The 15,542-nt window shown below is 38.2% G+C and overlaps 1 protein-coding gene across 1 annotated transcript in view; it reads right to left on the bottom strand.

The window, feature by feature from the left end:
* Window positions 1-15,542, bottom strand: part of alk (ALK receptor tyrosine kinase) — a 186,779-nt gene that overhangs the window by 75,967 nt on the left and 95,270 nt on the right. Inside the window, exon 3 of the mRNA XM_033988718.2 lies at window positions 4,347-4,480. Coding sequence (XP_033844609.1) covers window positions 4,347-4,480 — 134 coding nt within the window. The remainder of the gene's footprint in view (window positions 1-4,346; window positions 4,481-15,542) is intronic.

Raw genomic sequence — 15,542 nt, 5'->3', positions numbered from 1 at the left:
AGCAATCGCCCTTCAGCCTTAGATAAACATTTATAAAGGGACAAAATACACATTGTCAAAATTTCACTTAGGTCAATAGAACCTGGCTATCAATAAACAAAGGCTTTAATTTTGGAGAGTTCAGAATGGGAAGGATGGGTGATATTTCAACTCAAGGTAGACGCATGTTAACTTATAATCAGTGAAGTTTGTAGCTTCTGTTGGTGCAGGTATTTGTTGGACTAGTTATACAATAGTAAATCTTACAATTCTAGTAAAGTAGTGACCATCCTTGCAATCCTTTCCTTCCCCCACTTAGCTCCAAATTACACAACCACTTCAGTGAGAAATACCCAAATTCCCTGTTTTGTCTATAATCTTTTGTCTTTTACACAATAGAGACCAAATTAAAGCTTTGATATCAATGTTGTATTCTCTATAATTGTTACCAGTAATTATCAAATTTATTTTTTAAAACTGCAATCCAAATCGTGTGCCGCGTGCTGCCAGGGTTTGGGGGGGTGTAAATCTCCCATCAGGTGATCTTGGCTTAGTGCTCCATGTGAAGGTGGGCTGGAAGGTAATTCTAGCCCAGGCAGTGACAGGTGCTGCAGGGAAGAGCGGGTGGGGAGAGGGGGGTAGGGTTGTGTGTAGTGGTGGTTAAAAACAGGGAGAAATGCACGGCGGGTGGAGCGCGTCAGGCTTGCCGACACGGATTAGAGCGCACAGGGAGATGAGGTGGGTGCTGTGCCCGAGAGCCAGGTGCTGCTTAAGGAGGGAACACCGTGTCTAAGAGCTGTTTTTTTTTTTCACGTTTCCTACTAGCGACACAGTACTCTGCTCAAGTCTCAAGCAATATACATAAGTAAGTCTTTTAAATAACACTATTTGCCTTAATAAAATGAACCAATCGTTTATCAAGAATGATTCAGGCATATTACCTGCTTAATTAGGGATTAGGGGTTAGAAGTTAGGGTATTAATTAAAGTCTCCTACACAGTTCCATGGAAATATAGGAAAGTTAAAACCATACTTCAGAACATTCTCCATGGAGATAATACGTTTTAGGCCATAATGTGGAAGATCATAGCCAAAGGAACAACATTTCTATGGAAACAAGAAGGAGGAGGCCATCCTCTAGGACAAATAAGAGTCAGGATTGTGAAGATGCAAGCCCAGGTCACAGTAAGGAATCATTTTTTTTTCAGAACAGTAAAATGACTAGTTAGTATACATGGAAACATACCTGTATATATTTCCAACTAAAGCAGTATGTAAAAATGTCCTCCATTATGAACATTTGAGAGGTAAATCCTTCACTGACAAGGCACTGTCACCTTCTTGGAATGATAAAGATACAGCGCCAATGTCAGCAGTCAAACTGTTGTAAATCATTCTTTCCATCAAGCAGCACATTCACATATTTTTACACTTGTTAAAAACTTCTTTTGAAGCTATTGGATGTTTGCTCTGTATCTCAGTCTGCTATACAATCCTCTACAAAGCACACGACCTCTAAAATTGTATTGCAATTTGCACCAGTAATAATCCAGCCCATTGCAATTATCATTACTACTATTTCTTTAACCAAAGCACAGACAAACGCAGTATTAGCTAAATAAAGCATGGTAGCAGTAGGCAGAGACACAGTTGGTGAATAGGTAGGCATACACAGTTCTGCGTCAAGAGCTTGGCTAATTCACATTTGAATGACTCATTTGTTTATGTCACAAAACGTGTTTCTCTCTTCGATCTGCTTTGTTTTATCTCCAGCTTTATTCCATCTCTCCTCTGTTCCTCTTTCTTGTTATCTGAGCTGTGCTCTCACATGAGCATTTACACATTTGACAAGTGAACCAGATACTGCAGTGAGGGAGTCAGTGCTGCTGAAGACTTATCACTTCAGACGTAGAAGAGGCCTTTTTATACTCAATCTATTATGACATCTAAAATGTCATTTTTGAAATCATTCCTGAGTTGAGTCAAACATCAAGCAGTAGTGAGGTGAGTAAAACATCACATTCATTAGCCTAATGAAATAATTGATTTTTTTTATACAAATCACTACAACTATACTAGATCCATATCACAAATATTAAACAAAAATATATATATTATGCGTGTCAAAGTAGATTTTCTCATGTACAGTACAATGAACTATACATTATTTGCACAAATATTTTTTGCCAAAAAATAAAAACTGTAAAATTTTCCATGAACAATTACTTTGTACAAGAGGTTAATAATGATAATACATTTAAGCTACATAGTGAATCAGAGGTGCTTGCTGAAGGAACCACAGGTGAATAGCAACAGTATTCACCTGTGGGAGCCAGGACTGAACCAAAAACCTGTAGGTCCGTGTATCTGACCATTTATGCTGCCAACTTTAAATCTGAGAATTTTGTATTTTGTCTTGACAAAAAACAAAACAAAACACAGTTTAAAATGTAAATGCCATCGTATTATTTATCCAACAAGTGCACTGGGGTTGCTATAAGCCACCTTAAATTGAGCATGCAGCCCAGTAGCCTCTCATATATAAGTGGTATTTACACATGAATGGTCACTCATTAATTAACAGTAAATTGAGAAGTCTTGCATAAACGATGCTTTAGCCCATTAGCTTCATACTATGTACAGTGCATACATACAGTGTATAGACTGCTGCAGATCTCCCTTCTTCTTATCTTGGTCTCCCACTAAGATTTAATTTAGCTCATGATAAGCAACTCCTGGCAGAACATTTTTCTTGGTCATCCATTAGATTATTCCTTTTAATGTAAGTTCAGCAGACTGCAGTAAACAAGTCAGGGAACTTTGGGAACAGAAGAGTGAGCGGAAAGCAAATGATCCAAGTGGCCTTTTCTACAGCTCAACTCAATAATATTTATTTATGGAGTCCCAAATCAGAGCAAAATGGCTGCAATATTATTAAAAAATCTTGAAAACATGACAGAGGAACTGTTATTAAGTTTTATATAAAGTAAATAAAGCTGTCTATTTCATATTACGTGAAAGAGGAATTCCCCTCAGCTATACTCATATTAATAATATGTCTGTAAAAAACTGCACTCTGCTTTGACACCAAAATAGAGCTGAGAGTACTATTAAAGTATAAAAGAACCCCTGGTGTTTAAGTTTATTCTTAGGGTCACTCACTCTCACCTACTAGCAGCAAATTACACACAGGGATAATGATTTAACAAGGCAGTCAGTTCATGCACTGATCATGATAGAAAATTACTCCTACAGCCTTCATTCATATTTTCTGAGAATAATTTTCCCTGTTGGAAAGTTGTCCTGCAGTGAGTCTGTATGTATTGTACAGGAAATCGAATCAGTGCATTAATCTAATAGTGTGAGGTCTTTGGTGGTCGACACAGAGACACATTATCTCAGTGTAGAGCTTTGGACACACTTGATTCCACCACATGCACTAATGATACACATACATGCAGAAGACTGGCCACAGAGTGATGTCATGTGACGAGCATTTGGACTGGACACAAACCCTGGGCCATGTTGTGACCACTGTATTCATGTGTGATTGACGGGAAATTCCCATATCACAACTGCTTAAATATTAGACGCTAGGTTGGTATACAATATATTTTTAGAGATGTTCTAATTACAATTGGTTACATAATTAGAAACATTACAATATAAGATGGCGATTGGAGGATCTAAGGACATAGGATTAAAGGTGTACTAGGTGTAAATATTTCAACTTAGTCTGGAATGTTTCACAAGATGGCATCAAATCCATATCCATGGAGACAAGCAAATGAGGAAACCAGTTAGAGGTCAGATCTGTGGAAAGGCGATCCTGCTAACAGTACTAGTTTTTCAATATTTATTTATTTTTTTGCAATAAAAGCACTTGAAATTTAATAAAATCCCATAATTATTTCAAGCTATATCCATCTACCAGAAAAAGTTAAATAGTGAACCTTTAACATTATCATCCAGTTATTATTATTGGTGATTTTCAGATGTGGTGATGTAATTCTTCTAAATTGGGGGCAAGAGCCAGATCTCGCTATAGATAACAGTGTACTTTGTCATGAAATATCTAAAGGGTTAATGCACGAATGAGTGACTGGACCCATTAACTTCTTGCATTACAACACAAATTTGAATTTTAACTGTATTTATTTTGGCTGTCCCCCGTTTGTATTACATATTAGTGGCCTATAGAATGTTGTGATGAACATGAAACCCAGTAATAAAAATAGTGTAATCTTGGATAGATAAATAGTAATGGGAGATTGTGACATTTTTATTAATATAGTGTGAGCGCAGTGATCTTCCCATTACAACCACATTAAGTATGCAATATTCAGAATAAAACAGATTGCACTTACCCATGGTGCAGTTGGTGGTGAAGTGCGGCTCGATGGTGGCGGTGTCGTCCTGGGGCACCCTCTGGTCGTACCCCCCGGAGATCCTGAAGGGTGCTCCTCCGTGGGTGCCCAAGGTGAGGTGCACCACTGCCCAGCTGCCGAGGAGGGAGAGGAAGAGGAGGATGAGTGAGATCAGCAGACACCAGGGCTGACACAAGAAAGCCCCACAGCCCTGACACGGGTGGGGGGCCGGGGTTAGGGTGGCTCTGATTTGCACCCTCCGGACCCCCGAGGCTGTCCCGGGACTCTGCGGGGACGCCTCCTGCATTTGCATTTTCGGATGTGGTCTCTGTTCCTTATTGTCGTGTGGCATGCCCCCCTTTTGAGCCTATAAAGCTAAAATCACCAGGCGTCAAGGAAAAGTTGCGAAGTTTAAAACCAGGTCCAGAGCTGGTCATGTAGCGGTCTAAAGCTGAAATGAGCCAAAGTCCACCACCAGACTGGTTTTGTACTTCCCTAATTTTATTAAGCAAATTGAGCATGTTTTCTCCTCTCTTGCTCATCAATAATTCTGCCCCTCCTTCCTCCATCATCCACTCCACCCCTTGTTTTTGTCAGTCCCTTATACTAGGAACACGTGTTAGTACTAGTTGGTAGTAAACATGAATAACTTCTACTTGCGTAAAATGATTCTTTAAAGTCACAACTTCTCCCAAATCTCCTGACAGCCTGCACCGATTCCTCTTAACATAAAAAAAAAACTGGTGTTGACAGTTTGATGTTACAGTATATGATTTGGCAGTAAAAGCCCAGATTGTCAGGAGTAAAAACAGAAGCGGCACTGCAGATGTATTTAAGGGAAGATGAAAAACATATTTATGCCTTAAAAACTGTGGGGCTGTCAACAGAAGTGATTCAGCTGCTGTGACTGGCATGGACCGGAGACATGTACTGACAGCTATCATAACAAACAAAGCTGCCATTGTCAACTTTTGTCTAGATAATGAAAAGGGGGAGGACATTTGAAGGCAACAGAACATTTTCACACTGTAGCCTATAACCTCACGTTGTTAATGTTATGATGAACCACAAAGAAGACAAATTTCTCAAGTCTGTTTGATTAGAATCCAGCCAGTGCAAGTCAATAAAGAATACTGTTGGAAAGTTAATGCAAAGTGACTATATTCTGTACACACGTGGTAAAATATTTCAGTCTTCTGTGTATTTTCCTAATGTTTTATGCATACATGACAACAAATGTGTATATAATTAATAATACAGACATACCCGCTGTATCCATATGGTGAACCGTATGCAAAACACTAATTAAACCACTGAAAATTCTAATATGCAACAGTAGCTCAGTTGGTGTTGTCCACTGATCCTAAGGTTGTGGCTCAAATTCCGCACCAGACATAAGCATTATTAGTTATTATTGGAGAGGTCAGATCCACAGACCCACAAGTTGGCAGTGCAATTCCAGCTCCTAAAGATGAATGCTGCCATTGTGTCCTTGGGCAACCCCCTCACCCTCAGTGTCTGCGTACACTGATGTATGAATGTGTGTGAATGGGTGAGCGCTTTGAATGCCCTGAAGATGGGAAAGCGCTATTTAAAAATATGACAATCTACCATTTATTCTTCCTTATTCCAATTCACTTAACCAACGTACGAAAAAGAAATAAAAGCATAATGTAATGTCAAAATAACAGCCTTGTATTGACCATATAATCAATACAGATGCAGCATTTCACTTTAGTTTGAAAGTGATCCTGAAGTGGAGCTATGGATGTAAATGCATCCCCAAAAACAAAGAGTAAAACCTAATTGAATGCTTGGCACAAAAATAATGATTACTACAATTTATATAATTACAGAGCTGTGTTAATCCACTCATACAACAACAAAACTTAATGTATTGTAATTACCTGGGTTATTATGCATTAGAGCAAATGGCTGCCTTTCAATTCAAAAAGCTTATTGGAAATTACAAGTTGCAGTGTCCTGGGTTCTGCTGTATTTTGTTCAAATAATTTGCACATGCACAAATACTAAGTTGAATGTTCAAATTTCCTCACAGCTTTCTCTGACTCTACAATTTTGCATTATAACTTCTGCCAGCTTCCACCTTGTTTTGCCTGAATCTTGTCCTCTCACCAGGCTAACCACTCTGCCGGTCCATGCTCCAGGTGCAGTGTACAAAGCAGATGGGAAGTGATGGATTCTGGTGTGAGAAGGAGGCTCGAAGGAGACGGCCCTGCTTCTGCCATGCCTCATAATAGTAAAGAAATGAAGGCCCAGATAAGGCTGCAGCTGTCTACCACATAACCTTGGACTGAGAATGTGCAGTGTAGGGGGACAAGTAAACTCGACCGCTATAAGCGAAGTTGTCAATGATTTATTTAAAAGCAAATACAAATAAAAATATGTATTATTATTTTTAACATTCTTGACCATATCATGTGCATATCATTTCTTGCTCTTGATTTCTTTCTTGATTTAAGGTGCACTATGTAACTTTTCTGGTCTGCCACGTTATAGCATTGTCTGAAATGTTCCACATATGACACTGAATATAACATTTATTCAGTTACATGTTACACAGTGCATATATTTGATGGATGAATTGCAGCCCTTTAGTATGGGATTATGAACATAACTATAATTACAGCCTTTTATAATACGCGTCAGGTAAGGTAAAGGTAAGTTACTTTAGATTACAATTTGGCTATAAACACAACTAAAAACACATTTTGACAACACCTCCCTTCTGCAATCATCTCATTGAGCTTGCACACACTGAGCAAGATTTGACAAGCACAAACATAGTAAACTTGACATTTGAGTAATGAGCAGTGAGAACATTTTTGCTCCTGTACAAAATAAGCAAACATTAAATTATCACATTTCCTCCAGAATCAATACCTTTCTATAATAAATCTATCTATAATAAATAAGACCATTCATCAATAATGTGGAGTGCAGTCACATTACTGCCACTAGTTTGCGCTGTGCTTTATAATTGAGAACAGGTCAGTATTTGGCATTTACAGACGTGCGGAGAAATTAAAGCACTTGGACCAGAATCCTAGATAATACTATATTTAAATAGTTTAATCGGTAGTTTAATTAAAGGTGCATTACTAGTTCGAGCCCAGCTTAGTTGTTTAGCTCCATTTAGTCCCAATGTGGTGTTATCATAGACTGTATGTATGAATGGACATAGCTAACACGATACATGAACTGGGCTCCAGTTTGTGCCCCTATAACCGCTAGCCTCGATGAGCTTCATTTAACTGGAGCCGAACGCTACAGGTGACGTCTCACTCACTCAGTCCACTTCTTTATACAGTCTATGGGTGTTATGAACATACCCTGAAAGTGAAATTAATGTTAAATGTTTATTTTTCGTGGAGCTTTTGAAAATTTTCTGGTGGAGAGTCTATGTACATGTTCTTGCTTTGCCTACAATGCTCCACAGTAAAGCATTAAACTGACCTATCTTTATAAAGACAAGCAGTTGACACCACCAGGCAAACTTACAGGTGAGATCTGCGAAGAAGCGACCCCACTCACAATAAGAATGTATGTTTTTCAAAGTATTTCACTAGCTTGTTAACCACCTGTAAATGATGGTGGGATCAAACTGCAAACCACCACTTTCCACCTGAGACGTTGTTAATTTGTACTTTTCAGGTGAGAGCCCTAATTCCGTCCATTTGCATAATATGTTTTTGTTACCATAGAAAAACAAACCACTCAGGCCAACTAAATCTTGGCTGCCAATTGACAGTTCTCTTTTCATAAGGTTATTCATTTATGTTTCCCTCAGTGTGCTGTTCTGGCTAATTCTGCGCTTTTAATCTGGCGCTCCTGTGTGTACGGCTGTGTGCATGTGCAGAATGTCTATGCCCTAACCGCATTAAGCCTTATTTGTCTCGTGGGCTCTGGTTTGCATTAGGCTGAGTCTCATCCATCAGGATAAACAATAGATGAAGGATTACAGTGCATATTCCTGCAAATGCCTTCATAATGCTGTGGAGCTCCGAGTGGACTGTCAGGCCACCGCCATTTTGGTCAAAGATAAAGATTCAGTCTACTGTCAAACTGTGGTAATGGTAAATAGTAAAAAACAAATGGCTATTGTGAACATTATTTTCTACATTATCTACTTCAGTGCTCACAAAGTTAGAATAGATGTCTTTTCCTTCCCCTATTTCAGTAGAGATTTGAACCGAGCATTATTAATCAAACATTATTGGAAATATCTTTCTTGCTTGAACGTATGAAAAAACAACTTCCATACAGATGCTTTACTCTCACAAATGTAAAAAGTATTTTATTTAAATGATTATTTTTCTAGACCAAGGTTTAGTTTGTTTTCGACTGCTCACTAGTGGTCTTTCTCAGAGTCCTCACATGATGTTGCGGTGACGTGTCTGGTCACCTGATTTAAACAGGTTTTACATAAAAATCAACTACTCGTTCATCCAAAAGATAAAGGCTCTGCATGTCTTGCAATAAAACATACATCAGACCAACAGGAAGGGCTTTCAGTACATGAAAAAAGTAACATAGGGCAGAATGTGAGAAGGAAACAGCAAAGGCCACACACAGCAGAACAGGAACAACTCAAATCGGCCATTTCTAACCATTGTAAAAGAGAAAACCACATTATGGACTGGGACAGAACAAACATCATAGGGACAGAGGACAACAAACAGCATCACTGGATTAAGGAAGCAATAGAAGCAAAATAAATACCGAAACATGCTCACGGGACTTTAATCCGAAATGAGAGTTTTTTTTACTCTAACACACCTGGGATAATATCCTGAAGAAGTCGGACTGCAGATAGCACTGTTGTCCTGCCTCCTCTGGGGTAGGACAAGACAGTACCAAAACCTGTTTAAACCAGCTGACCGGACACATCACAGCAACATCACGTGACCACCCTGAGGAAGAGCGCTAGTGAGCAGTCAAAAGTGTCAGGTATAAAAACAAACTAATCATTGGTCTGGAAAAATAATCTATTAAAATAAATTAACAGAAGGCCAGATGAACCTCGTTGGATTAAATGTGAAAAGTAGCTGAAACAAATGGAACAATGGAACTACCCTATAAACCGCTAGGTCCCTACTGGATAATACATTCATCACTATCTAGTAGTAATATTCTGTAAACTCAAGAAGTTCTTCATATCTTCACTGGTTTAATATTAGGCTTACTCAGACACAATATTGATTTCTATTTAACAATATATATATGACTATAGACTGGTGAACCTAAAAGTGCTGATAGTATCAAACCAGGTTCCTGGAATTACATTTTCAATCAATGTCCCCTAAGCAAAACAAAAGCAACGTTATGTGACTTTTACTCCACTTAGTAGGTTGTTAACATGCTCTCCTTCGCGCAAACAGGAGCAATGCCACTGAGAATAAAACAGATGGTACAAACTGGGCCAGTGAAAATGTTATCTTAAACTTTCAATATTTATGGAACTGCAATACATAAATGCCATATAAAATGTTAGACCCAGTGGGAAAATTTAACCATCATATGCTGCTGATGAATTGGTCATATTTTAGCTCTAATGACCCAGTTAAGGAACTCTTTGGCTTTTTCAACTATATAAACAATGTCTGACAATACAAGTAGTACTGTAGTAAAGACAGCAATACTACATTAGTACTGTAGTAAAGGAAATAAACAAACCACTGACCATTTCCTAGTCCGTTCTATGTCCATCTTCAAGACATACTGAGCTTAACCCCACAGTGCTATTTCCAGAGCAAACAATGTTATTTACCCAGTGCTTTAACACACCTGCTCCACACATGTACAAAATGGACCATCCAATCTTATACACCCAAGTGCACTGTTGACCTTGTCTTTTCACGAAAAATTGTGTTTTAAATTGGAAAGTGCAAATAATTTTCCCCTTCTCAGACCCACAGTCATGGATCTGTTGATTAAAAGTCAAGTGAGTAGTTTTTAAAGATGGGATTGATTGAAAATGATGTTGTATGCATCTCGGGACAGTGTTTTTGCCGTGATTGCTGCTAAATCAGAATGGCCTCTTAAGCTCCATTGATTCAGTCCAAATGGCAAAGTACACAACAAGCGCCATCCAATACGTCAAGAGCAGTGCAGATGAGAGTGAGTGGTCTGACATGGCCCATCCAAAAGAAACACTACTTCCTCAAACAGCGAATTAGTATTCCAGAAAAGAGAGAAAGAGCGGGGGCAAATGAGGTGAATGCCGCATGGATGACTTCTGTGTCCGAGATATATTTTTGACAAAGTTCAGGGTTCCAGACTAAACTAAATAAGACCCAGACAACATCTTTTATCATAGACTATCCCCAACTGTGTTTTCCAATGGGATCTAAATTCAAAGGCAATTTATATAAGGTCCTACTTTTCAGACAATGGAAAACAAATCTGCAACGCCTGCGTGAGGAAATATGTTCTTAATATATTCTTAAAGTTTTAGAAAGTTTCGATCGTAAAAGGGAATTACGATGTGTGTTACATTTAGGTGAGTCACCTGAACTTTAGGTGTAATTTTTATGAAAATGGAAATTATGCACAGTATGGAAAACAAATATTAATCAATAACACTAAAAACTAAATTATAGGATGCGATGTAGAAGTGATGCAAAAGAAAGAAACGTGAAACGTAGTCATGGTGATTCCTATGAAATGTGCTAATTATATATTTACCGGTTAGTTTACAGCAAAATTTGGCAGTGTGTATTTAAAAAAAAAAAAAAGTGACATGGTGTTTGGTGAAAAAGAGATCATTCTTAGACTGTTCTCAGCATGTAGCATGTTTTTCTGGGTGTGCCACTATAGACCATGATCCTGGTTCAGATCTCAGTAATCCTATAAGCAAAAAAAGATGTTGATTCAATTCTAGCTCCTAGGCTCATACCATAACTGCTAAAACAATGACAATTTGGTGTCTTATTTGTTTGAAAATATCATGACAACCAACTTTTTGGATGTCCACAGTTACCCCAACGGACCTGTTCTTGGATATTTTGTTACTTTGTACCTGAAGGATCTACTAACATGTAATAGACTGTACTACTTTTCTTCAGAGGCATATTTGTGCAAGGCACTCAACCTATATGAGCACATTCCTGTATTTGAGTATGAATGACAAAATCACTCCACTGAATATTATAAAAGCCCATAGAAGGTAAGAAGTGCTATAAGTGCAAGGTTGAGTCACTTTTGAAAGTGTACGTTTCAATACCAAAGTACAGCTTATGAAGGATAAAGTCCAACTTTTCAGGTTCAATACCAAGTACAAAGTACAAAGAACAAAGAAAATGACTAAGAGCATGGACTGAACCAGGTCTAATCTAGGATAAATGGGTCTATGGTAATCTTTCAAGTAAGTAATATTTCCACAGTACCACCTAATAACCTGATAAGAGAAGAGACACTTTATTGTCCATCCCAACTACAACTATCAGGCAAGTTTTTTGTGGTTACCTCCATGGTTTTACAATCACCTAAAACATGTTCTGTAATATGTGTGTGATGTCTTGCCTTGGATCCAGAAAACACATTTCAATACTTTATTAAGATGTGAGTCTGGTCACAGGTCAATCTCTCGAAGTTCAGATGGCCGTGATTGGTGGATTAGCCAATTAGGGACACACATGGTCATATTAAAACAAATATGGCTGCTCACATGGGCAGAATCAATGAGCAAAGCACTAAATTTTGTTTTAAATGCTTAACTGAAAAAAAAGCAACAACAAATCTTATTGCACAAACATACTTGGTTCTGGCTCAAGATGTGATGGAAGGAGTGGGGACGAGACTGATATCCATCTGTATAAAAATACAGAGAGATATCACTCTGGGTTTGCAAGGCAATGAGATCAGTACTAGCCATTAGCAGGAATGATTACCAGTCAGAAATAATGTATGAATCTTAACTTTGTAATCAATCTATATACTAATTATACAGTGAAACAATATTTTAACACAACCATTTTTAACACCCAATAACAAATGCCTTCAGTGTACCAGGCATCCACAGCATTTGGCATCTACTGGTAAACATCATTAATAAGCAATTGTGTGAACTCGGTGCTAGAGGTCCTATTGCAGGCTAAGTGAATTTCAACTACTGGGACTGTGGGACTTAACATATTTTAGAAGTCTTATCAAAGGATGCTTAGACAACTTCAAAAATATGTGAGGCTAAGAACCGCCCAGGCAAAAATCCTTTCCACGACAAACAAGAGCTGGGGCAGTCTGGCCATCTGGAAGAGCAAGGGTTTCACCATCAATGGACAACGCAGCAAAAATACGCAAATACTGCACTTGGTTTGATTGTGCATGAGCGTGGACAGTTGGCACTTTAAGCACTACAACATAATAAGAGTGTATATGTGCTGTAAGTATGCACATTATTCTGGAAGTTGCCGTGGGCGCCCCCATTGTCATTTGGATTGTATTATTTTTGATGGGGCTATTGATCTTGACAGCAAATAACTTCTATAAGGACAACAGAGTCGTTTTAAAGGCTCCCAGGCTTGTTGACTTATTGGTGCACATGAACATTTTACACAAATCAACCTACTTTCTATCACATTTTAGCAGCAAAATGTTTCTCAAATTCTTCACTGAAATGAATGGGATTGCCGCTTTAGTAGAATTTAGAAACAAAGTGGGTGGAGTAAAGTTAGTAGTGTATAACCTGACCCCGCCCCACAGAAAGACATTGGACATATCTTGCAGTCATGTATCACACCTCACAAATTCCATGATGCCCAGTGAGCTCATACGGAACAGCTCAGGGGAAAATGCTCAACCAAATGAGCCACAAAGGACACACAATTATTTCATGATTTGTTGGTGTAGTGACTTCATTTGACCATAATTTGTGGGCAGAGCAGTACAGTTTCCTTCTTGCAATTTCTGATTCTGTGGTAAATGCTTCAAAATGTGTGAATCTGCAGATTGGTATGAATAAAATCTCATCTTATTTCATAATAAACTGAACACAAAGGCTCAATATTGCAATTATAATATTGTGTTTGTAAAGTGAATTCAAAGTGGTAATATTTTAGTTAAGATAGTTGACATAGAGTTTCTTAAAATATTGTTACTGTCCTCTTATGGCTTAGGTAGAACTGGGTGCAGATCACAGAGTAGTGTTAATTGAATAATAATAATAATAATAATAATAATAATAATAATAATTCCCATGCCCTTTTACCTGTAATCAACAGGAATATATTTAATTTTTGAAAACTAACAATTTTTCAGGGTTATGTCGCATACATTTTATTATTATTCTGATTCTGATTATAATTACAAGTGAGCTACTATTTGGTCAGCATCAGTAAGCCTAGTTTCTGGCAGCTGTTGACTAAAACATGGGCTGAAGCATCTAAGCCTGTGAGTCACTATTCAGCCCAATGTCAGAGCTAAGCCCGCAGCCCCTATCAGAAATGTGATTGACAACGCTTCACTCCAGGCTCTCGATAAGCTCGCCTACTCCACGGTTTATGCTAAGAGGGTCTAGCAGTTATAATGTTATCACTGGAGAGGGGCTGCAGGATAGCTAACCTCACATTCTCTGAAAAAGTCATTGCACTGTCTCAATGCTGCTGAAGTGACTTCGGAGGCCCAGATAAGCTTATCACAACAAGGGGCTGCAAGGAAGGAGGTTCAGTTGTTGCTTCAAAGACTTCGGACAAATAGCTCAAAAAGAAGAGGCGTGGCAGCAAGTATAAAAGTAAATGGTCTGTGATATGGTAAAACAATTATGAGTTTACACTGCCATAGAATCAAACGCATGGAAGAATGTAATGAATAGAGCTTCTACAATGGTTGATAATGTAGAAGTAGTAGTAGTAGTAGTAGTAGTAGCAGCCGCAGCAGAAGAATAATTATAGGATTGAGTTTGGTTGGTATTCTAAAACTGCAGTGGCCTATATTTCTGGGTTTAAAAGTGATGGAAAATTAGTCCTGTTAACAAAAACTAAATATTATATAATTTGAATGACTAAAATTCCTGAATATTGAGGGGAACCAACAAATTAAGTACATCATGATGATATAAGTACAGGCTAAGGCTCCCAATAGTGACCACTCACCCAGCGGTTCCAGGTTCCTAATCCAAGTTTCCCATTATTTTTTCTCATAGACTTTAACAAAAAAATGGATATTAAAAGTCTGAAAGCTCGATATGGAATAATCAGCTATGTGGTAGCTAATCATCACAAGATCTATGCTTGTATTTAAAATCTGTTTCTGAAACTTTAGAAACTGCAAAGTTATTAAACATTTGTGGCATATTAAATGTCCTTTTTGGACTTAAAACAACCACGTTATGGATATGAGTTACCACGTAGCTGGTTAACCTCCTCGATGTTTTTGAAGTCTTTTCAGAAAGTCTATGTGAAAAATGAATGGAAAATTTACTTTCGGAACCTGAGCAGGCGGTCCCTGTTAAGCTCCATAGTTTCACCTTTTCTCTGACAATAACCACAAAATCTAGTATGCAGACCACCAACAATGCCGGTGGTCATCAGGGTCTACCAGATAAGTCACAAACCAGCTATATTTTTCACAGGCAAAAACTCAAGTCAATTGAGCTGCTTATTGTGATCCAGCGCCCAGCATTTCCACTCCAGCTAATTAGATTTGCTCACATGGGTGTAGCCGGCAGCAGTACAGGCAACAACATATAAAACAAATTACAAGGTGGTGTGGAAATGTGATTTTCAGTTGACTATGGGGACACCTGTTGAGCATCTGGACTGCTGAAACTGTTAAGCTAACACAATTTAATTAGTTTCTACAAAATAACCAGCCAGGAAAACCCTACTTTGCTTTACTTTGGTCACTGAATACTAAAGAAAAGACACTATGGTTAATATTTTGAAAAAAAATCCTTATATACTGCAAACTCAAAAATCTCCATGGAGATACACATTTAATGGCAGACTGTGAAGCGTATCAGGCAAAGCAATAACATCTCCATGGAAACGAGCAGATGGTGGACCCTAATCCATAAAAATTACATAGTGCACCTTTAAGGGAACATGGGACATTGCACTAAACCATAGCACTACACTGACTTCTTAAGACATTCCCCTCTTTTGATGTCTCACACTACATGACCATAACTTGTTACTTGCCTTGCGATAAACAAAACCATATTAGCATTTCAATTTT

Source organism: Periophthalmus magnuspinnatus, chromosome 22 (genome assembly GCF_009829125.3).
Source record: "Periophthalmus magnuspinnatus isolate fPerMag1 chromosome 22, fPerMag1.2.pri, whole genome shotgun sequence".
Classification (NCBI taxonomy): Eukaryota; Metazoa; Chordata; class Actinopteri; order Gobiiformes; family Gobiidae; genus Periophthalmus; species Periophthalmus magnuspinnatus.
Note: the sequence above shows the minus strand (reverse complement) of the source record. Positions and strands in the feature narration are given on the sequence as shown.